The 25089-nt window shown below is 42.4% G+C and overlaps 1 protein-coding gene across 2 annotated transcripts in view; it reads left to right on the top strand.

The window, feature by feature from the left end:
* Positions 1-15883: 15883 nt before the first annotated feature.
* The window catches only part of LOC144607899 (dnaJ homolog subfamily C member 11), a 31968-nt gene continuing 22762 nt past the window's right edge, over positions 15884-25089 (top strand). For both annotated transcript variants that reach the window (XM_078425028.1, XM_078425027.1), the window contains exon 1: positions 15884-16018. In XM_078425028.1, coding sequence (XP_078281154.1) covers positions 15947-16018 — 72 coding nt within the window. In that variant the 5' untranslated portion in view covers positions 15884-15946. The remainder of the gene's footprint in view (positions 16019-25089) is intronic.

Here is a 25089-nt window from a genome sequence, read left to right on the forward strand (position 1 = left end):
GCACTGCCAGGGGTGGTGGTTGAGGGAGATATGATAGTGGTATTTACAAGACTTTTGGATAGGCGCATGGATATCCAGTGAATGGAGGGATATGGATGATGTGCAGATAGACATGGAGATGGTCGTGGCATCATATTCAGCATGGACATTGTGGACCGAATGGCCTGTTTATGTGCTGTGCTGTTTTATGTTCTGCCAATCGTTCAAAACTGTATTTTATTTACCCTTTTCAACCCCATGGTGATTTTAAGCACCCTGATGAAATATCTTATCTCGCTTATTTCTGACTTCACATCATTGGAAACTCACACTCAAACTGCCATCTCCATTGACCGTCAACTCAACACATAAAAGGAGAGCTACCTACTCCATCTAGTAGGAAAATCCAGCAATGTCCCATCAGTCACATCTGATGTTATGATTTGGTACTTTTTAACATACAAATAAAAAATTAATATTCATGACATTTTAATTTGACATATGACATCTATCTCCACTGTAAAGTTTTATAAGGTATTAGCTTTGGCTGAGAGGGAGTGCTTTTAACTTTGAATCAAATTGTTATGGATTCAAAGCCCATTCTAGAGACCTGTGCATATAAATGGAAACAGAAAAGACTGCTGATGCTGGAATCTGAAGCATAAAACTCAGCGGGTCAGGGAGCATCTGAGGAGGCAGAGGGATAGTTGATGTTTTGGGTCAAGACCCTGCATCAGGACTGTGAGTTTTGAGGGGAGATGAGATAGCCAGTTTAAAATGATGAAGGACAGGGATGAGACAGGAGCTGGCAACATTGTTCGTTCCTCTGCCTCCACCTATGCTGCCTGTGTTACATTAGAAACTTATTTTTTGAACTTGTACCTATAATCCAGGTTGTTATTTCAATGCTGTGCTCATCTTTTATATCATACATTACACTTGAGGCCTCACATGCCGTCGACATGGGGCATCCACTGGTACCTCTCAAAGGACAGTAGGTGAATTCTTCTTATGTTCTGGCCCTCAATCAATATCACGAAAACAGAATACCGTTCACTTCCTGCACTTTAAAATGCACTGACAGATCATCCTGGATACATGTTCAAGCCTGTAACAGGTCTCGAGCCCACAACCTCCTGACACACAACTGAGCAAACGAACACCTCCAGGGATTGTAATATCCACAACCTCTATGTGACCTCAGCAATCGCCTATTAAAAATGAGATGGAGAATCAGCATTATAGCCTGCGGATCAATGAGTAACAGCATTAAAGTCTCATCCAGTGTTCAGTGAAGTGCAATTTGTCGCGTCCTTAAAGGGACTTGATCTCTGCAGAAGAAAAGTACACTGAGAATTACAGGGTCCTGATAAATCAACGTGCCATTCAATATACTGGGAGCAATGACAATGGAGACCCAGAATAGTCAAAACACAGTGAACAGGCAGGATAAAAAATAGTGGGCACAAACCTGTTAGAATGTCTCACCCATGGCTCAAAGTATAACTCTGATATCAGATTAAGTTTTAATTAGTTGAATTTAGCTAGGATATTGTTTGAGAAGCTGCATTTAATCTCTGAGGAAAGAGGCTAGTCCTATTGGAACATATACATGTGCAAACATCATGATTTCATTCCGCAAAGATCTCCTCTTGAGTTTTGTTTTCCAAAAATAAACTTTATTCAGAACAAAAATATATACAAAACAGAAACTGTGCAAAAATTCTTCCTACGTACTCAGTGTTTATACATTTAATGGTGTCATGCTCAGTAGTGTTTGCTCATGTTTTTAAACAAAACACCCTTGAACCAAATGTGGTCCCCTGGGGTGGTATCCCTCTTCCCTCCAGACTCTGCCCCTCAATGTCCAGCAGCGGAATAGCTTTGCCGTAGGCTGCACCAAGTTTCAGTGAGTCATAGAGTGATATAGCGTGGAAATAGGCCCTCTGGCCCACACCGGCCGACATGTCCCAGCTACACTAGTCCCACCTGCCTGTGTTTGGTGCATATCCCTCCAAACCTGTCCGATCCATGTACCTGTCTAACTGTTTCATAAACGCTGGGATAGTCCCTGCCTCAACTGCCTCCTCTGGCAGCTTGTTCCATACACCCACCATCCTTTGTGTGAAAACGTTACCCCTCAGATTCCTATTAAATCTTTTCCCCTTCACCTTAAACCTCAGTCCTCTGGTCCTCGATTCACCTACTCTGGGTAAGAGATTCTGTACATCTAACCAAACTATTCCTCTCATGATCTTATACTCCTCTATAAGATCACCCCTCATTCTCCTGCTCTCCAAGGAATAGAATCCCAGCCTACTCAACCTCTCCCTATAGTTCAGACCCTCTAGTACTGGCAACATCCTTGTAAATCTTCTCTGTACCCTTTCTAGCTTGTCCCTCAATATGTACTCCTGCAGTCTGGAATGGACCAGTCAGCAACATTCCCTGATGGACATTTCATTGCGCAGAGAGAAAAACAAGTTTTGGCAGACCAAAGAGTTGATGATCTTCCACATGCACCTGAAGACAGTCTCCAAATGTAACCCTGGGAATACGTAAATTAGAGAGTCCTCGGTTATGGAACTGTTCGGGATGAACCCTGACAAGGACCCTTGCTTCATTCTCCAGACCCTCATCACAAATCCATACTCTGCAAAAGGTGGGCAACCAGCTCCTCTCCGTAGCAGCCTTCTCAAGGGGAGGTGGCATCAACAGTAAGACTCACATTCCGCTTTCATTTACTTGTGTGTGGTACAGAGGATAACAATGTAGAAGGAGCAGTTCCATAGCCTGGGTCAGCAACTTCAGGAGAACAAGATTCCCTCTTATACTTGAGCTACAACATACCAATATAGCAATTGCATCTCAGTACTATGAGAAAAGGGGCAATATAAGGTCTATTCAGTATATTTTATGGGAACAATAAAATATGTAGCGTAAATATGTTACATAAACTTACCATCCTTTTTAAGTGTCATTCACGTAAAATTATTCAGGCATATTCATGTTGGAGATGAACTCCTTCATTCTGCAGCTTCCTTAGGGATTTGCATTCAACCTGCTGAACATGTTAGACAAGGGCGGATTCTCAAATACCAGCAGCTCCGTAATCCCCCTGAGGAAAATTCAGGAGGGAATCCAAGAACCTAGGAAATTATTTCTGTGGGAACTACCCAAGGAAGCCTAGAACACCACGTCCTCCTGTAGACTCGAAATTAGACTTTTATTTAGTAAACCTACTGTTGCTGGCAGTTTTCTTTAGCTCTGCATGTTCTCTCCGATATCAAGACATCCTGCTATGATTAGTTTTTCAACACTTTCAGCACAGCAAATTTATTTTCCCCTAAAGATCTACTTGGCTCATCTTTAAACGAATCAGACTTTCCTTTTTAACATGTTGTGCTTATCAGGGGATGTGAACAAAGGATACTTCCACTCTTAGCAACCAAGGCCATCAAGCTTTTTATAGTCACAGCAGGCATAAAATCCAGAATAATTTACTCCAAAACAACCAGATGACAGGTTAGGAAAGGAGCTTGGTGTCATCCTTTGGAAATCCTAATCACCGATGGATTCATTCAAAATATTTGTAGGCAACCATGGCATTCTATTCATGTACAAGGTCCCACAAACAGAAATGAAATGGATAACTAGCTTTGGCGGGCATGATAAACTTGCATTTATTTAGTGTCTGTAATGCAACGATAGTTCCAAAAGTTTCCTGCAGCATAGTTATTGTGCAATCCTTAATATAAGGAATTTAGGGAGTCAGTAGCATGGTGATCAAATATTTGGCCACAGATATTAGTTGAAAAAGGAATTTAACGGTGAAAGAGAAAAGGAAAATTCCATATTTTGACCAAGGCAGCAGAAACCTAAATCAATGGAGAGCAAAATAAATTGCCGATGTTGTGGCCAATGGGAGGAATATTGGTTCAGACGACAAGATAACACCTCATTTTGCAGGAGTGCCCAGGAATTTTTAATGTACAGATGAACTGACAGATGGAGCTTTGGTTTATTAATTTTGAGCCGTCTAGTGTATGTCCCCTTGACTCTTTCTCTTTGAATCCTTAATGAAAAGAAACGTGATACAAAATGGTACTTATTCTAACTTTCAAAAGCACTCAGAAATGGGAGAGGTAGAATTGGCAAAATAAATACTGGCATGACATTGTGGGAACTGTAGTGAAGTCCTAAATGATCTTGCTGACCACAGATATAAGATTTCTTTATGCAGCTACAGAGTCAGAGTCAAACAGCACACATACAGGCCCTTCAGCCCAACTCATCCATTTGACCAATTTGTCTACATGAGCTTGTCCCCTGCATTGGTCTCATATCCCTCTAAATCATTCCTATCCATGTACCTATCTAAATGTCTTTTAAATATTGTGATTGTACCTGCCCCACAGCCTCGTCTGCAGCTCGTTCCATATACCTGCTACATTCAGTGTGTGAAAATGCTGCCCCTAAGTTTCCTTTTGTATCTTTCCCTTCTCACCTTATACTGGTGCTTTCATGCTTCACACTCCCCTCCTATGGGAAAAAAGACTGAGCATTCACTTTTTCTATGCCCTTCATTATGTTATATGTTCTGTAAACCCACTTTGTCTCCTCGCTCCAGGGAAAAGAGTCCCAGCCTATCCAGCTTCTAATAACTCGCCCTCCAATCCGGGTAATATTCTTGTAAATCATTTCTGCACCCCTTCCATCATAATGACACCCTTCTTATAGCTGGGCAACCAGGACTGCAAACAATATTCCACGTCCTGTCTCAATACCAATTTGTATTGTTGTAACAAGATGTCACAACTCTACACTCAATGCCCTGACCAATAAAGATAGGTGTATTAAACACCTTCTTCTCCACTCTGTTTGCCTGTAATTCCGTTTTCAGGGAACTGTGTACCTGCACCTCTAGGTCCCTCTGATCTACCACACTTCCCATAGCCCTATCATTAACTGTGCAAGTTCCGCCCTAGTTTAACTGACCAAAGTGCAACACCTTGCACTTGACCAAGTTAAATTTCATCTGCCATTCTCTGACCCACCTCTCCAGTTATCAGGATCCTATTGGAATCTTTGATAATCCACTCCACTGTGGATCCATTACACCATCAATTTTGATGTAATCTACAAATTTACTATGTTAATTTATTGTATGAATTATCAAATAATTAATATAAATATTAAACAACAGTGAAACCAGCACTGATCCCTGAGGCACTCCACTGGTCACAAGATTCCAATCTGAATAACTACCACCCTCTGACTTCTTCCACCAAGCCAATTTTGTATCCAATTGGCTAGCTCACACTAGATCCCATGTGATCTAATATTTAAGACTAACCTACCACGCGTGACTTTGTCAAAGGCCTTGCTAAAGTCCATGTAGACAATGTCCACCATACTGCCCTCTTGATCACCTCTTCAAAAATCTCAATCAAATTTGTGAGATGTGATTCCCCATACACACAGTCTTGCTGACTATTCCTAATCTGTCCTTGCCTTTCCAAATGCTGATAGATCCTATCCCTCAGCATCCCATCCAGTAACGTGCCCACAACTGATGTTAGGTTCACCGGCCTGTAGGTCCCAGGCTTGCCCTTTGCAGCTCTTTTTAAATAAAGTCACAACATTAGCCACCCTGCAGTTTTGCACCTCACCCATGGCTAAAGATGATATCAATATCTCTGTCAAGGCCCCTGTGATTTTTTCCTCAGCTTCACACAATATTCTAGGATATATTTGGTCAGTCCCCTGGGATTTATCCATCTTAATATGCCTTAAGACCTGCAGCACCTGCTCTTTTGAATTGTGGATATCTTCCAAGGCATCACTATTAATTGTCCTTGATTCCTTAGCTCCCATGACCTTCTCTGCTGTGATATTCATTGAAGACCTTGAAAATCTTCTATGGCTCCACACAATAATTATATTTTTTTCAGTTAGTTATGAAGATTTTATAGGTCTGGCCCATGGGTTAAGGTCATAAATTGGGCAAGGTCGATTTTGGAGGTATTAGGCAGAAACTTGTGGAGGTTGATTTGAGTGAGACTGTTTGCAGGTAAGAGAATGGCTGGCTAGTGGAAGGCTTTCAAAATTGAAATGGCAAGAGTACAGGTGCAGGACGTTCTTGTTAGGGTGCCGGGTGAGGCTGGCAAGTTTAAAGAACCCTAGTTAATAAGAGAGGTTGAGGCTATAGTAGGGAAAAAGGAGGCATATGTCAGGTTTAAGGCAGTCGGCTCTCAGCAAGTTTAAGTGTGGGAGCATACTTAAGGAGTAAAATTTGCTGCCAGAAAGAGGACATGAAATGGAGCTGGCAGGCAAGATAAAGGAAAATCCAAGGAAATTGTACAGTATATTAAGACTAAAGATAAGTAAGGGGAAGAATAGATATCCTTAAAGATCTGCACAGCAATCTTTGTATAGAATCACAAGAGATGGAGGAGATATTAAAATAATATTTCTCATCCAGTTTTACAGAGAAGATCATGGAAGTTAAAGAATTGAAGCACATGAATTGTGATATCTTTGATCATATACGAATTACCAAAGAAGAGGTTAGCAGTGTAAAACCCATTAAGGTAGATAAATCCCCAGGACAAGGTGATGAAGAAGGCATTTGTCTTTCTTGGCTTCATTAATTGTTTGATCATCATGATGCAAGTCGTTTGCTGTTCATTTAGGGTTGCCCAAGTGCAGGATGTTATTAAGTTGGAAAGCGTGCAGACGAGATTCACCAGGATGTTTACCTGGAATTGTGGGTTTGCATTGCAGGGAGAGATTGAATAGGCTGGAACAAATTTCCTTTGGTGTGTAGGAGGCTGAGGGGTAATCTTATTAAAGATCATCTGGGGCATGGATAAAGAGAACGCTCCCAATCTTTTTCCCACGGTGCAGAATTCTAAAAATAGAGGGTACTAGATTAAGTGAGAGAGGGGATACTTAAGGGGGATCGCAGGGGCAACCTTTTCACTCAGAAGGTAGACTGTATCTGAAATTAGCTGCCAGAGAAAGCTATAAAAGCGGATACACAAATACAACTTTTAAAAGACATTTGGACAGATATATGGTGAGGAAAGGTTTAGAGGCGATTGGCAAATGCATTAAAATGGGACTAGCCCAGTGTGCTACCTTGGTCGGTATGGACAAGGTGGGTTGAATGGCCTGTTTTAGTGCAATACATCTCTGTGACATAGAGGGCCACATTGATCCTTCAGGGGACCTGTTTTCTCCCTAGTTACCCTTTTATTCATATATTTATAAAATCTTTTAGGCTTCTTCTTCAGCTTATCTGGGCACTATCTTGTAGTGCTTCTACTTCTGTCAAGAAATTTGTGGGTTCAATGCCACCCTAGAGATTTGATTACAAAATCTAAGCTGGTAAAGCACTCGAGAGCTACATTATCATAAGATCATAAGTCATAAACGATTGGGGTAGAATTAGGCCATTCGGCCCATCAAGTCTACTCTGCCATTCAATCACGGCTGATCTATCTCTCCCTCCTAACCCCATTCTCCTGCCTTCTCCCCATAACCTCTTACACCCGTATGAATCAAGAATCTATCTATCTCTGCCTTAAATATATCCACTGACTTTGCCCCCACAGCCTTTTGTGGCAAAGAATTCCACAGATTCACCACCCTCTGACAAAAGAAATTCCTCCTCTTCTCCTTCCCAAAAGAACGTCCTTTAATTCTGAGGCTATGACCTCTAGTCCTATACTCTCCCACTCTCCCATTATCACTGGTAATGTCTTTATGGCAAGCCATTAAACTAGATTTGGTTTGGATGGATATTGTGTGGATCACATGGAGAAGATCAGACTGTCTCTTCATAAAAATATAATCAGGTAAAAATCTACAAGATGAGAGATCTTAGGTGATCGCTCACTTCATCAAAGTGGTAAGTTTCAACAAGGATCATTAAGGTTAGATTTGGAGAAGTAGGAAAGGTCAGAGTGGGGCTGATGTTATTCCAGAGGTAGGTTGTTGACAACTAAAGAAAAATACAACAATAGAAGAACAGAAATAAATCAGAAAAATGCAAGAGCAGGAGAATGTGTGTTCAGCTGGGAATTCAATTTATGTTGCTCAACCTTTCGGATTCAGAAATGCTCTGCTCAAGATGCTTGGCTCTTTCCTGCGGCCAGTAGATTTAAGCAGAAGTCAAACCTAGCTAAATGGTTCTGACAGATTCTAAAGTTTACCAGACCACCTGTGAGACAAGGGTTAACAGTCTGGAAACAATCCAAAAGTCAGGATTCCATGTCGTGTCTACCAGCTACAATCTTATAGCTCTGTTGAAAAAACTCTGGAATCACCTAAGGATGGAATAACGATACAACTGGGCTGATGGCCAAGGAGATGTCAACACAGCAAACTTCTATTAAGTGTGTAATCAATTTTCAACATACACTTGTGGCAATACACGCAGAATAGAATCCCTAAGCTATGCAGCAATATAAAAGTTAATTTATTTGAAGAAATCTACAGTAAAAACAATTGCAAAATGAAACTGAACCGTCAAGCTAAGCAAGACCCCAGGTTGATTCTGTGCTGGACTTAGCTTCAGTTGGCTTTATCTGCCATGCCCAATCACGATCCAGTAACTGTCGCTGAGAATTGGTGAATGTACTTTCAGTTCAGTTTGTCTTCAAAGCAACCTACAGTCCAAATTGCCTGCCAGTATTCACTGGCCAAAATTCATAAAGTATAGTCTCTTGGAATTGGTTTTGGAGATATATTGACACCATGAAACCAAACTCAAAGGCAAGTAAGTGTTCTGGGAGTGAAAAAGTAATATTATGCCGGAAAAATTTAAAGTGTGACTAATGACAACTAGCGAGTCAAAGAACAATAATTATCTCAACCTGAAATAAGTTTTCACTGCACTTACCCACATTATCATCATCAATTAGGAAATGCATGCACCTTGGAATAAAAAATCAAAATAAAAAACAAGCTAGGTGCAAAATATAGCAGAAAATGTGGCTCTAGCTAGCTTTCATATAGAACTGTATAATACTTTTTTGCTGAATATTTCCAGTATGTTTCAGTTGTCCTGTACAGTATGATGATTTATTATTGTCACGTCTACCAAGGCACAGTGAAAAGCTTTGTTTTGCATGCGGTCCAATCAAATCAGACAAATAGTGTACATAAATACTAAGAAGCCAAACTCAAGTATAATAGGTAGAGTAAAGGGAAAGATGCAGAATGCAGAATATAGTTCTCAGCATTGTAGCAGAACAGTTCCAGAGTCAGCAGTAGTAGAGAAGTAGAAGAGTAGAGCAATAGACTTTGATCTTTCAATTCTGGGATCTGGACTCAAATTAAATCCCCATCAAGGGACTACCTACTGGTCACAAGAATCTTGGTTGAGCGAAATGTCTGAGTAACTTCAGTTGAACATGTCCACAGCACAGAAATGTTCCAATTTACTCATGGACAAACACTATCAAAATTAATTCTCTAGCCATTTGTCATCACTTCTGTTGATATTGCTATTCCCAACTTGCCTAAGTAACAAGATTGATTATATTTCAAATGTAATTTATGGACTGTGAAGTACTGTCAGTTAAAGATGACCCAAGCAACCTTTCTTTTTCCCAGTTATGAAATATACAAAAACATAAAAATTCCACAGATTCAAAATTGGTTGTTTTTGTATGAAGAATTTGACCAAAAAAAACTAACATATCAGCCAGTGTAGCAGAATGAAAGCTTTATCAGTTCAGGCTTCAAAAAGCATTGGTGGGTGGAAGTGAGTTATTCTTGGAATTTACACATTTTAAAAACATTATTTATAAAATTTGCCAATGAGCATAGAAGCTCGCCAATGAGCATGAGCAATGATAATATGTTCCTATTTTCAGTCCAAGGCATATCATTCTATTTCCACTACATCAGCACCTCATCAATTTTCCTTTGCATACATTCCACAAACCAACAGCCCACATGGATTACAGCCCCTGGGTGTGCAATGGACAAGAAGGCCTTAAACCGTTGTCCTCCCCCCAAGGAATCATTGTGGCAGCTGTGCCGGACTTCAGAGCATCCATCAGAAATCACCATGGAGTATAGAGTGTGCTGGGCTGCACATTCAGTGATGTGTAGCTCCATCCGTTGGAATGACAATGGGTTTTGGACAGAATTAGACAGTCAAAAGGTGAAAATGTTAAGGACGAGAGAGCATAGCTTTAAAGTGAGAGAGCTAACGTTCAAAGGAGCTGTGCAGGAGCCCCGAAAGTTACCATGTGTTCAGACAGGAGTGCTATTCCTCAGGTTTACCTCGAGCCTTGATGAAACGGTGCAGGAGGCCACAGACAGACTGCTCAGAGAGAGGGGAATGGAGAATTAACTGGTAACTGTAAGCTCAGGCTCACCCTTGAGGATAGAAGCATGTGTTTCATAAAGTGGTCATTCAATCTGCTTCCAGTTTCTCCAGTGTGGAAGACCATCAAATATAATACACCAGATTGGAAGAAGTGCAGTGCTTCACTTGGAACAACAGGTTGGGTGCCTGAATAATGGGAAAGGGAGAACTAAAGAGAAAATGTTTCATCTCCTGTGATTGCACAGGAAAGTCAATAAGCAATGAAGTATTTGATGGAAATAGGAGAACGCATTGATATGCTCCACTCACAGCATATCCCAGTTCATCCCTTTTCCCAAACACATTTTAATTACCTGTTAGTGAAGGGGCCAATATTTTGAGCAGTTGCCACAAAATATAATTTTGCAGATGGATGCTGAAATTCCAGGATTCTAACGATGAAGGAAAACAATGGCAAGGTCTGGCTCTGAAGAAGGGTCTCGACCTGAAACGTCACCTGTCCATGCCCTCTACAAATGTTGCCTGTCCTGCTGAGTTCCTCCAGCATTTTGTGTTTTGCTCAAAATTCCAGCATCTGCAATCTCTTGCCTCAACATTTGCACAGGTCAATTTGGAAGGTGACTTAGGAGTAGTGATAGCTCACAACATTGCTTTTCCTCTCTTTCTTGGTGACAAATAATGGAAGGGTAGTAACACTAATCTCATCTGTGCTCGTCCTGTGCCTTATCTTCATTTGGATGCTAGGGATCCAAAATGAAAAAGCACCATTCCTAACTGCAGATATCTTTGAACTTGGTACCGACAAAATGCACAAAGTAGAAAGTTAAAAATATTAAATTTTTTCAACATATCATAGCACTTGTCATTATTCATTTTATCTGATGGTTTCCTCTCAGAATGTTAAGTTCCCAGGGATACAAGCCAAAGCATTTTTTATTTTATTTTTGCAAGTTGTTAGTCTGGGACCTGCTGACGAATGTAATTTATAGAACAGTTACATGACTTGCATTAATCCAGCCCCACCAACCTCCAGTCAGTCATTAAAAAGTGATGACTTTGTTATAAAAGATCATGAGATTTCAGGGCTGCTGAATGACATTAAACTCCATGTCCCTTCTGAGAGATCACAATATACATTTTTTACTGCTCTGTAGATGGCTTGTCATTTTCTATGTATAACTTTTTATATAACATGATGGTTTAATACATCCTCGTTTTTTTATAACAGCGTCAGATAATTCCTTTTTGCACATCACGCAATGAAGTTGCCTTATAACAGCCACCAATGTAAAAAAACAAATTGCATTTATGCAGCATCTTCAACACAGAGACGGTACAGTGGTACAGTGGCTGATGTAGCTGCTGCCTCAAGGCCAGAGACCTGGGTTCAATTCTGACCTCAGGTCCTGCCTGGGCAGAGTTTGCAAATTCTCCCTGTGACTGTGTGGATTTCCTCAAGGTGATTCGGTTTTCTCCTACAGCCCAAAGATGTGTAGATTAGTGGGATAATTGGCCTCTGCAAAATTGTTCATAGCGTGGAGGGAGTGGATGAGAAAATGGAATAACATAGAATTAGTGTGAATGGCTGTTTCCCTAAACTAAACTAAACTAAACAATAAACATTTGAAGGAACACTGTTGAAAAAAATAACTGAGTAGAAAGACCAGTGGTCAATTGTCCGGCTAAAGAAGTAGTGTTTTAAGGAGCATCCGAAAGCAGAGAGTAGTGGATAATGCGCTAAGAATATAAAGTCAAGGACATTAAAATGAAAGGCAAGGTTCTGGGCGAGGACTCCTTCCAGTGATCGTTGATTGCTTCATTTTTCTTCTTGAGCTCCTGTGTTTTTAGTTAACAGCAGGATCCAGTTTTCAGCATTTATTTGGTAAATAATCTTGGCAGTGCTGAAAAATCCACATGCATTATGGTCGGTGGTCATTGGCTGACTCTCCTGCTCTCTTTACAGCCATTGTCTGTTTTTTAAGTCATGAGTTTTTGGTTGAATTTCATCTTCAGATCTTTATTTTTTTCCCTTGAGTAATAATGGTATTTCCAATAAAAGAACGCCTTGTGTTTACTTTCATTTATTCTCATCAATACATTCTCATCAAACCTGTCCTAAATTGGTTCTTTAGTCTCAGATGAATTATTATGGATTGGACCACACATTTTGCAATATTAGCCAGCATTTCCCTTCAGACCTGCATCTCCCTTCAGTTAGTCTTCAACCATCAATTCTTTCAGATTGAGGAGATTCAGAATGTCGACAAATACTCTAGAACTTCTACAGGTGTATGGGAGAGAACATACAGCCCTGTGTCACAGCCTGGTTTGGTAACTTGAATGTCCAGGAATGAAGGAGACCACAGAGAGTGGTAGACACTGCCTGGTCCATTACCGTTACTGACCTCCCCACCTACAGAGGAGATCTTACAGGACGTACTGCCTCAAAAAGACAGCCAATATTGTCAAAGATCCACACCACCCTGACCACGCCCTGCTACCTTGGGAAGGTACAGGAGTCTGAAAATCGTGACATCCGGGTCAAGAGCAGCTTCTTCCCCGCAACCATTAGGTTCTTGAACACTGCAAAACACTAACCTCAGCAACCATGATCATCCATGGACTGTGTCTTTGGTTGCACAATGGAGTTCAGTTTTGCACTATTACGGTTAACTAGTGATACAGAGAACATAGAAAGGTTCAACACAGGAACCTTTGGCCCACAATGTCTGTACTGAACATAATTATTAATTACAAAATGCTGGAGTAACTCAGCAGGTCAGGCAGCATCTAGGGAGAGAAGGAATGGGTGACGTTTCGGGTCGAGACCCTTCTTCAGACTGATGTCAGGGGGGCGGGACAAAGGAAGGATATAGGTGGAGACAGGAAGATAGAGGGAGATCTGGGAAGGAGGAGGGGAAGAGAGGGACAGAGGAACTATCTAAAGTTGGAGAAGTCGATGGTCATACCACTGGGCTGCAAACTGCCCAGGCGAAATATGAGGTGCTGTTCCTCCAATTTCCGGTGGGCCTCACTATGGCACTGGAGGAGGCCCATGACAGAAAGGTCACACTGGGAATGGGAGGGGGAGTTGAAGTGCTCGGCCACCGGGAGATCAGTTTGGTCAATGCGGACCGAGCGCCTCTCCTCCGCCTAGCAGAGCTGGTTCTTACCCTCAACAACTTCTCCTTTGACTCATCCCACTTCCTCCAAACCAGGGGCGTAGCTATGGGCACTCGCATGGGCCCTAGCTACGCTTGCTTCTTTGTCGGGTACGTCGAACAATCCCTATTTCGGGCGTACACCGGCCCCATCCCCGAACTCTACCTCCGCTACATCGACGACTGCATTGGTGCTACCTCTTGTACACATGCAGAACTCACTGACTTCATACACTTCACCTCTAATTTCCATCCTGCCCTTAAATATACCTGGACTATCTCCGACATCTCCCTCCCGTTTCTGGACCTCACCATCTCCATCACAGGAGACAGACTAGTGACGGACATTTACTATAAACCCACTGACTCGCACAGCTATCTGGACTACACTTCTTCCCACCCGGTCCCCTGCAAAAAGTCTATCCCCTACTCCAAATTCCTCCGTCTACGCCGCATCTGCGCCCGGGATGAGGTGTTTCACATTAGGGCTTCAGAGATGTCCTCGTTCTTCAGGAAACGGGACTTCTCCTCCTCCATTATAGATGAGGCTCTTACTAGGGTCTCTTCTACATCCCGCAGCTCTGCTCTTGCTCCCCCTCCCCCCATTCGCAACAAGGACAGAATCCCCCTCGTTCTCACCTTCCACCCCACCAGCCAGCGGATCCAACAAATCATCCATCCATCCACCCCAACCCCAGGCACTTTCCCCTGCAACCGCACGAGATGCAACACCCGTCCCTTTACCTCCCCCCTCAACTCCATCCAAGGACCCAAACAGTCTTTCCAGGTGAGACAAAGGTTCATCTGCACCTCCTCCAACCTCATCTATTGCATCCGCCGCTCTAGATGTCAACTTATTTACATCGGCGAAACCAAGCGCAGGCGATCGCTGTGCTCGGTCTGCATTGACCAAACTGGTCTCCCGGTGGCCGAGCACTTCAACTCCCCCTCCCATTCCCAGTCTGACCTTTCTGTCATGGGCCTCCTCCAGTGCCATAGTGAGGTCCACCGGAAAATGGAGGAACAGCACCTCATATTTCGCCTGGGCAGTTTGCAGCCCAGTGGTATGAACATCGACTTCTCCAACTTTAGATAGTTCCTCTGTCCCTCTCTTCCCCTCGTCCTTCCCAGATCTCCCTGTCTCCACCTATATCCTTCCTTTGTCCCCCCCCCTGACATCAGTCTGAAGAAGGGTCTCGACCCGAAACGTCACCCATTCCTTCTCTCCCGAGATGCTGCCTGACCTGCTGAGTTACTCCAGCATTTTGTGAATAAATACCTTCGATTTGTACCAGCATCTGCAGTTATTTTCTTATAATAATTATTAATTAATTACACATTTTTAATTTATTGTATTATTGATTATTTGTCTGTGCGTTGTTGCATGCATGGGCCTATTAAACTGCAGCGAGTAAGAATTTAATCGTTCCATTGCTAATTAAACACATCTTGACTCTTGATAACCCTGGATTTTTTTTTCGTTTAGAGATGCAGAGGGGAAACAGGCCTTTTGGCCCACCGAGTCCTCATCGACCAATGATAACCATAGACAATTTCTGTTATCCAATGTTATTCTTAATATTCTTCTGGCAACACATCAACCTCCATCTATTGTAAACACCATATAATACCATTTATCTGTCCTGCACAAAATTTCAAATGAGTTTCACTGACTTACTAAAGCTCCTCTTCATATCTAAACAACAGCACAAAGCATCATCCTATGTATAAATACCTCTATGGCTTTGTTTAACTCTGTTTCTCGACATACTAAAGGGTCAATATCCAGTTTAGTTTAGGGTCACGTGTACCGAGGTACAGTGAAAAGATTTTGTTGCATGCTAACCAGTCAGCGGAATGTCAATATGTCTTTACAATTGAGCCATTCAGTCTACAGATACATGATAAAGGGAATAATGTTAATAATGTTTAGTGCAAGATAAAGCCAGTAATGTCCGATCAAAGATAGTCCGAGGGGCAAGATGGTACAAGATGTGGTGGATAATGGTTCAGCACTGCTCTGTGGTTATGGATGGTTTAGGATGGTTCAGTTGCCTGTTAACAGCTGGGAAGAAGAAACTGTCCCTGAATCTGAAGGTGTGCGTTTTCACATTGTTGTACCATCTTGCCCGTCGGGAGAGGGGAGAGTGGCCAGAGTGCGACTCGTCCTTGATTGTGCTGGTGGCCGGCCGTATAGGAAGTCAAAGTCATTTTAAATGTGAAAACAGCAAGTTATTGGGTGTTTGTGAAGTGCATGTGTGTGTGTGGTTGTCTAACCAAACCTGGGGTGCTCATTATCCGATCAAGGTCTCTGTGTGATGCCAGGCCCGCGTCAGCGCGCTTGGATCGCAGCATTTGGTCCTCCGGCCGGCAGGCGGCAGGCGGCGGTGGCGGCTCCTCGTTGTCGCGGCGGCCGCGCTCGAAGCCGGCGTGCCCCTCAGCGGGGTGAAAGGTGACAATGGCGGCGGCCTTGGTGGACGAGGAGATTAGCAACGAAGACTTTTACGCGCTTCTGAACGTCAGGCGGGAGGTGAGGGGAGCTGCAGTCCGCTCGCTCCGGTTACCGTGCGGTGGTGTGCGTGCAGGGCAGGCGAACGGGAGGGGAGATGGAGCAGTCTCCATCAGCCGCCGCCCGTGACATTAGTGACCGGGTCCCAGTCATTGTGTGAGGGGCGAGTCGCGCCGCCGACAAACTCCTGCTGCTCGGTTAAAGTCAATGTCACTATGAGAATCGATTCTAATAACAACCCCGTCCATTCCTAATAATATATTCACAATAACCCCGTGCATTCCTATGGAGAGCCGTGTGCTGGGCAGGTTCGGAGTATTGGTTGTCATCGGCGTGGGGTGAAAGTTTATCTTGATCATTAACGGTTCGTAGATTTCCACCTGCAAACTTGTACAGCGGCGTGATTGCCGACTGAACATATTTTTGGGTGAGTTCAACTTTGGAGTGAGCTGTGTTTCCCAACTGCAGACTTAATCTCTCTCGTTGACTACTTGGACCGTTCACAATAAGCGGCTTATCTGAAGAAGGTGTGCCGACCCGAAACGTCGTCTATCCCTTTCCTCCACTGATGGTGCTTGACCTGCTGAGCTCCAGCACTTTGTTTGTTACATTGTAGGTAAATTATTGGCCAATCCATCACTTCCATCACTGTAACATCTGGCCAAGTCAGACTGACAGAAATCCTCATCTGTGCCATTGTTATTGCAATATTCAATAATGCCAGTGTTCATTTGACAATCCATCCATTTATCTCTAAATTTGAGCTCTGTATCCAAACTTGTACCAATTCATTCACTCATGGCCTTTCTGCTTGTTGACTTGGATTTGTTTCCTGTGTGCAATGCCTTACCCTTGAGTCAGAATCCTTCATGGGATTGCCCTTCTGAAAATCCTAGTCTCTTTCACCTTTATGATTTTAATTATTTCATTGTTGACATCCACGTCTGACATTGACTATGTCCGCAGTAAGGGATACCCTGCCGAAAGAGTTTTAACGATTCTTTAAAGTTATATCTTAAAGCTCTCTTCCTTGACCTCATCAAATAATGTAGGAAAATAACTGCAGATACTGGTGCAAATCGAAGGTATCACAAAATGCTGGAGTAACTCAGCAGGTCAGGCAGCATCTCGGAGAGAGAGAATGGGTGACGTTTTGGGTTGAGACCCTTTTTCAGACTGAAACGTCACCCATTCCCTCTCTCCTAGATGCTGCCTGACCTCTGAGTTACTCCAGCATTTTGTGATACCTTCGTCAAATAATGTGCAATGTGGTCTCAGTTTTGGTTTGGTCACATGTGATGTGCCTTCAGACCTTTTATATTAAAGGTGCTGTAAGCGATTGTTGATTGCCTGTGAATTTCTAAAATACATACGTTTTTCATAAAATCTGTTTACTCCTTTTTCTCTTAAAATGTTTAAAATCATTAAACAGTGTCTCAGTTACGAATGATTTTAATTACTTATTTGATTTAGAGAGGGGTTGGAGTTAAAGAGTCATAGAGAACATTTGAAGGCTTTGGACCTGTACCCACTGGAGTTTAGAAGGATGAGGGGAGATCTCATTGAAACCTACCAGATAATGAAAAGCCTAGATAGAGTAGACATGGAAAGAATGTTTTCAATAATGGGCGAGCCTAGGACCGGAGGGCACAGACTCGGAATAAAAGGGTGTACTTTAAAAACAGAGCCAGAGGGTGGTGAATCTATTGAGTTCATTGCCACAGACAGCTGTGGAGGCCAAGACATTGGGTATTTTTAAGGCTGAGATTGATAGACAATAGGTGCAGGAGGAGATCCTTCGAGCCAGCACCGCCATTCAATGTGATCATGGTTGATCATTCTCAATCAGTACCCCGTTCCTGCCTTCACCCATACCCCCTGACTCCGCTATCCTTAAGAACTCTATCTAGCTCTCTCTTCAATGCATTCAGAGAATTGGCCTCCACTGCCTTCTGAGGCAGAGAATTCCACAGATTTACAACTCTCTGACTGAAAAAGTTTTTCCTCATCTCAGTTCTAAATGGCCTACCCCTTATTCTTAAACTGTGGCCCCTTGTTCTGGACTCCCCCAACATTGGGAACATGTTTCCTGCCTCTAACGTGTCCAACCTTTTAATAATCTTATACGTTTCGATAAGATCTCCTCTCATCCTTCTAAATTCCAGTGTATACAAGCCTAGTCGCTCCAGTCTTTCAACATATGACAGTCCCGCCATTCCGGGAATTAACCTAGTAAACCTACGCTGCACACCCTCAATAGCAAGAATATCCTTCCTCAAATTTGGAGACCAAAACTGCACACAGTACTCCAGGTGCAGTCTCACTAGGGCCCTGTACAACTGCAGAAGGACCTCTTTGCTCCTATACTCAACTCCTCTTGTTATGAAGGCCAATATTTCATTGCATGCTTCCTTTCAGTGACTGATGCACTAGGACACCCAGATCTCTTGTACGTCCCCTGTTCCTAACTTGACACCATTCAGATAATACTGATAATAGGTAATAGGTTACCTTAGGTATATTTTATCGAAAGCTCACAGTCAGTAGTGAATTGACCAATGCCTCTTGTTGCTGAGGGAGGAGCAAATCAGCTAGCTTTCTGTTCCTGGTCGCTCTCTGAGCAGCCCCCCCCCCCCCCCCGGTAGGAAGTACGCAGTGTCAAGTGAGAACAGGATAGTTGGCTGCATTGTCTTCTCTGGATCAAACAGATTGATGGAACAAAATCCATCTTGGCTGAACAAAATCCATCTTGGCTTCATTCTCCAGCCAAATCTGAGGGAAGGAGGAAAGGGGATGGGGAAATTCTTTTGCTGTAATGAGAAGGATGAGGAAAAAAATAAAATGTCATGCATCCATCATATTTTATCGAAAGCTCACAGTCAGTAGTGAATTGACCGATGCCTCTTGTTGCTGAGGTAGATGGTTCAGATAATAGGTTCTTGATTAGGAAGGGCGTCAAAGATTATGGGGTGAAGGTAGGAGAATGGCATTGAGATGGAAAAAAACATCACCTATGATTGAATGGCGGAGTTGACTCGATGGGCTGAATGGCCTAATTCTGCACCTATGTCTTATGGTCTTATAATTTAGCAGATCTGAAATACTGCAGTTAATCAGGTCAGCAAAATTAATACTGAATGGATGATGTGTCATTCCTTACATTATTAACATAGAACATACATGGATCATAGAACAGTACAGCACAGAAATGGGTCCTTCAACCCACAATATTGATGCCAAACATGATGCCGAGCTGAGCTGATCTCATCTGCCTGCACATGATTCATAACACTCTATTCCCTGCACTTCCATGTGCCTAAAAGCCTCTTAACGCCACTTTCGTATCTGCTTCCACCATCACCCCAGAAATGTGTTCCAAGCCCCCAACAATCCCTGTGTAAAAGAAAAACTTGCCCTGCACATCTCCATGAAACTATCCTCTCACCTTATAGCTATGCCCTCTAGTGTTGGGCATTTCCACCCTGGGAAAAAGATTCTGACTGTCTACCCTATCAATGCCTCTCATAATTTTATATACTTCTATCAAGTCTCCCCTCTACCTCCAACGTTCCAGAGAAAACAACCCAAGTCTATTCAACATCTCCCTGTAGCTGAAACCCTGTAATCCAGGCAGCTTTCTGGTAATCCTCCTCTGCGCCCTCTCTGAAGTTTCCACTCTTTCCTGTAATGGGGACCAGAACTGCACACAATACTCCAAATGATGTTGTGATGTCCCTTCTTCAAATGTGAAAAGTACCTTGCAAGTCAACAACCAAAAATAAAACAGAAAATATTGAAGTTACTTATCAGGTCAGGTAGTATCAGTAGTGAGAGAAATGGGTAAAGCTATTATTGATAAAAACTACACAAAGTGTTGAGTCCTTGTGCTCACTTCATTTTAAATGACAACTTTGTTTTTTAAATCAAAGCCATTAATTCTCTCGCTCCACTCAACATATAACTACATAATTTGCTTTGTAGTGACCCATTTGGTAAAGCAAGTTCTTGGTGTGAAGAAGGGTTCCGACCTGAAACATCACAGGTCCGTGTTTTCCAGAGATGCTCCCTGACCTGCCGAGTTACTCTTGCACCTTGTGTCTTTTTTTGTAAATCAGCATCTGCAGTTCCTTGTTTCATCTCTAAGTTCTTGGTCTCTGTTGACTTGATGGAGTTGCAACAGTTTGCCAAGTTCGTGCAGGATTAGGAGGAGCAAATCAGTGAGCTTTCTGTTCCTGGTCGCTCTCTGAGCACCCCTCCCCCCCCCCCCCCCCCCCCCCCCCCCGGGTAGGAAGTACGCAGTGTCAAGTGAGAACAGGATAGTTGGCTGCATTGTCTTCTCTGGATCAAACAGATTGATGGAACAAAATCCATCTTGGCTGGATATTGGCTTCATTCTCCAGCTAAATCTGAGGGAAGGAGGGAAGGAGGAAAGGGGATGGGGAAATTATTTTGCTGTAATGAGAAGGATGGGAAAAAAATAAAATGTCATGCATCCATCATATTTTATCGAAAGCTCACAGTCAGTAGTGAATTGACCGATGCCTCTTGTTGCTGAGGTAGACATGGTTGCAGTACCTTGCACTTTGCAACCACTTTAGACATCATTTATCAAATATTGAACAACTGACCTTAAGGAATGAACAGTGATGGACGACTCAATCTGCTGCCTCAATGAATTCAATATTCACAAGAAATGAAACTGTTCACTTACACCACATAATCGATGTATTATTAAACAATTTGTCAGATAACTGGAGGGAGAAGGTCATTCGTGAAGTGCCTATTCAGGGATCTTCACTTCTAATTCCGTTTTGTATTAATAACTGTAATGTTGTCTACATCAAAGGTTCAAACCATATTTTATGTTTAGACTTTTATTCTCCATGAAAATTTGTATTTCTTGTGTACTATGTCATGGATTTATGGGATTAACACTCATGTACCTTTGATGAATGCAGATGAAATGATGGAAACCATTTCCCATCCGTGCCGTCCAGAGTTGTTTTAATTGTGAGGTTTATTGTTGGCTTCGATCTGGTTGGCTTCGGTTGAAGGCCTCCTCTGATATGGCTTCCAGTGTGTGGTGATGGGGCTTCGACGCACATGCTGAGTTTCTGATTTCAGTCAGCTTGTTTGACAAGGTGGCATGTGGCTTAGAAGAGTTAATTGAAGGAATTCACCCTGATCCAGGCTGTGCTCGTGCAGCTGATATAAGCAAGTGTCTGGGACCGCTGCTCGGTTTCAAGGGAGATAGTGAAGGATGATGAAAAATATGAAACATCTTCGCAAATTATATATGACCTTTTTTTTTAGAAAAAGGGGCTCATTCAGCATTTGTCAAGTGGGTTAATATTTGGATGTGTGCAATTCATTAAAACTAAATAAACCGCACCCAAAGCAGCAAATCACGAACATTTACAAATGTTCTTTGATCGATCATTAAAATATTTGTATAAAATGTTCCTATTCTAAAATGGAAAATTGTCAGTAAAAAGATTACCCAGAATAATTAAAATTAAAATAACTATGCTCTTTGAAGGATTGTTTACTGAAGTACCTTCTATTCGGTTATAGTCCCAATCTCTGTCTTGCTGAAAGACTGCTCTTAGAGTGTTGGTCCACACAGTGAGCTCCTGCATTCATTTGTGCGGCTCTGGACAACTATTAATTGGAGGTAGACACAAAATGCTGGAGTAACTCAGTGGGTCAGGCAACGAGTTTTGGAGAAAAGGATTAGGTGACATTTCGGGTCAAGACCCTTCTTCAGACTGAAAGTCAGAGGAGAAGGAAACTAGAGGTAAAAAAAAAGCTGCAAAGAACAAATGAATGAAAGGTATGAAAAGATCAAATCAGAGCCACTGACCAAGGAAAGATGGAGTCCACAATGGTCCATTGTTGGCTGTGGACAAGGTGCAAACTCCACACAGACAGCACCTGTGGTCAGGATCGAATCTGGGTCTCTGGCGCTGTTCGGCAGTAGCTCTACCGCGGCGTCACTGTGCTGCCTATACTTTTGAGAACACCGATGCTCAAGATCATTTAAAAAAAGCGTTCTTTTCCTTTGAGGTCTGCATTTTTGTGCTGTATAAAAGCTGAAACAATGTTCTGCTCAAGAGAAATCTTATTGTTCAAGTGTCTTCACACTTTTGTCGCACGTAGATAAAGTGGTGAAAAGGCATTTGGCACATTAGCCTTCATCAATCAGGAAATTGAGTATAGAATTTGGGATGTTATCTTACAGTTGTGCAAAATCTTGGTGAGGCCACCTGAAATATCATGCTCAGTTTTAGTCACCCTGCTATAGGAAATATGCCATTAAGATGGAAACAGTGCAGAGAAGATTTTGGAGAATGTTGCCAGGGCTCAAAGGCCTGAGCTATAGGGAAACGTTGGGCAGGCTAGGGTTTTATTCCTCGTTGTGCCGGAGGCTGAGGGGGTGATCTTATAGAGGTGTATAAAATCATGAGAGAATTAGACAGGGTGAATGCACAGTCTTTTTCGCAGGGTAGGGAAATCAAGAACTGGAGGGTGCAGGTTAAAGGTGAGAGGGAAAATATTTCACACAAAAGGTGGTGGATAATTGGAGCGAGTTGCTAAAGTAAGTAGTTGAGTAGGTGCAATAACAACATTTAAAAGACATTTGGACAGATGCATGGGTAGGAAAGGAGTAGAGGGATAGGGTGAACTGGAGGGGGTGTGCTGTGATGTAAACAAAAATCCCTCTTATTGCGGAGGATTAAGAAAGCGCTGTCTGGCCAGTTATTGTGACACTGCTGATACACTCCTCCTAGAAAAAAGTGGTAGAAGAACAGTTAATCTCGTTAAGTTTCTGAGTTTTGAACTACTTCATCTACCAACATGATTACTTTCCAAAATGTTAAGGGGGGAAAGTTGCCACAGACAAATTGCAAAAACAATTTATAGAATGACAACAGAAAATAAATGTTAATAATACTATGTAGTATGTTTTTCAGAATTGCCTTTAAGCTTATTGATTTCCTTTTGAGAAAACTTATATTCCCTATTGGTGTTTAATTGTGTCTAAGCTGGCAAGATTCCAGACTTCCTCACCTCATAAAAACAGAAAATGCTGGAAATACTCGGCACGTAAAGCAGCATCTGTGAAGAGAGAAGCCGTTAACATTTCAGGCCTTGAACTGTTCACCTGCAGAATTTAGAGTTAATTCTACCTCAGTGGTACCAGTCCTTTCAAATGTTGTCTCTTTCTGTTGGACAGGATGCGGTACATACAGAGTTCTGACATTTTAATCAAACAAGAGTTGTATCATGGAGTAGACCCCCAATGCAGAGAATGGAAGCAATTGGTATTGATTCATTCAAATGCAAATCAAACTTTTTTCAATTATAGTTTTTTTTTACTATACAGGGTGGCGGTGATTTGGCTCATAGCATAAAATATAGCTTGTTGGGAAGGAAGAAAGGACATTAGACCATTGGTTGCTAAAGCTCCTCATTTCTGGTGGTCTTCGCTTGCCTCGTGTCTGATTCTGATGCAGGCAATTGATAGCAGTTGATTCCTATGATTAATTAACAACTCTGTTATCATCAATTCTTGTGATTATCAGCACGGTCGAAGAAAAAATAGATGAGTTGTTAAAGCTTGATCACTTTGATCTCAAATTTCCTTCCAATAACCAGGAAAGGTCCAGTTATCTGGAGATAGGTTGGTTTTACAAGGTGGGTGACAAGACTTATCACCCAGCAGACTGTCTCATTCAGTTCTGTGGAATTAAAAATCAAGCTCGTTCAATGGTTGCTCATCTTTTCAAATATCAGCCCTTCTTCCTCCTCAACAATCTGGAGCATAGCTTGCTTCCAAAAAACCTTCACAAACAAGCACCTCACATCCAACCTAGCAATTGTACTTCATAAGGCCATAAGATATAGGAGCTGAATTAAGCCATTCGGCCCATTGAGTCTGCACCGTCATTCGATCATAGCTGACCTATTTTTCCCTCTCAGCCCCATTCTCCTGCCTTCTCCCTGTATCCTTTACTAATCAAGAACCTATCAGCCTCTGCTAAAAACACGCAAAATCTTGGGCTCCACAGCCGTCTGTAACAATGAATTCCACAGATTCACCACCCTTTGGCTAAAGAAATTCTTCCTCATCTCCTTTCAGTAGGTGGATCTTATTCTGGTTCTAGACTGGAAACATCCTTTGCACGTCTACTCTAGGCTTTCATTATTTGGTAGATTTCGATCAGATTCCCCCCCCCCCCCCCCCATATCCTTCCAAACTCCAACGCGTGCAGGACCAGAGCCATCAAACGCTCCATCAATCTTCACTGGACAATGAAACGGGATGGAGACTGATCCTGGCCAATGTGGCCCTTAGTGCCTGAGTGACCAGTGACTTTAGAAAACATGAAACAATGAAGCACATTCTGTCCCCAACATAAATTTTGGGGCAACACTGTGGAAAAGCATTTTTTTGAGCAAAGCTTCAAAATGATTGGAAACTGGTCTTGAAATTGGAACCAGGGTGAGGTTTCTGCAGCTACGATGTACGAAGGAAGAAAACGTGAAAACACTCTGCCTCATTGTGAAGACTAAACTCAAATTAAGATGCAGAGAATACTCTGGTCCCTCTGGATATGTCCTACAAATGTCAAGACTGGAGAAATGATCGAGATGAAATTGGCAGATAAAATGGTACAAGAGATAGCACCTGAGATTAATTTTAATATTAATTTTGCCCTGAGCTTCTTCATATTTCCCTTGAAACTTCTCTTTCAAAGATGAAAGTTACTTGTTCGTGTGTCAGTCTGAAGATACTGAGATAAATTGGTTCCCCAGATGATACCCAGCATTGTGCATCATTGCCGCATACTGTGATGCATTGACCCATGGTACCACAGGAGTTTATTCTTGTGACAGGATCTAGGCATTGCTGGCAAGTGCAGCATCTAATGCCCTCAGGAATGTGGTGGTAGTGAGCTGCTTCCTTCGGCCAGATGGGTCCAAATTCAAGACGTCATCTGCCCATGTTCTCCAGAGATGCTACCTGGCCCGCTATGTTACTCCAGAACTTTGTGCTTTTTTCAGCCAGTACTGTGTTGGTTCATGTA

Source organism: Rhinoraja longicauda, chromosome 30, assembly GCF_053455715.1.
Source record: "Rhinoraja longicauda isolate Sanriku21f chromosome 30, sRhiLon1.1, whole genome shotgun sequence".
In the NCBI taxonomy this organism is placed as follows: Eukaryota; Metazoa; Chordata; class Chondrichthyes; order Rajiformes; family Arhynchobatidae; genus Rhinoraja; species Rhinoraja longicauda.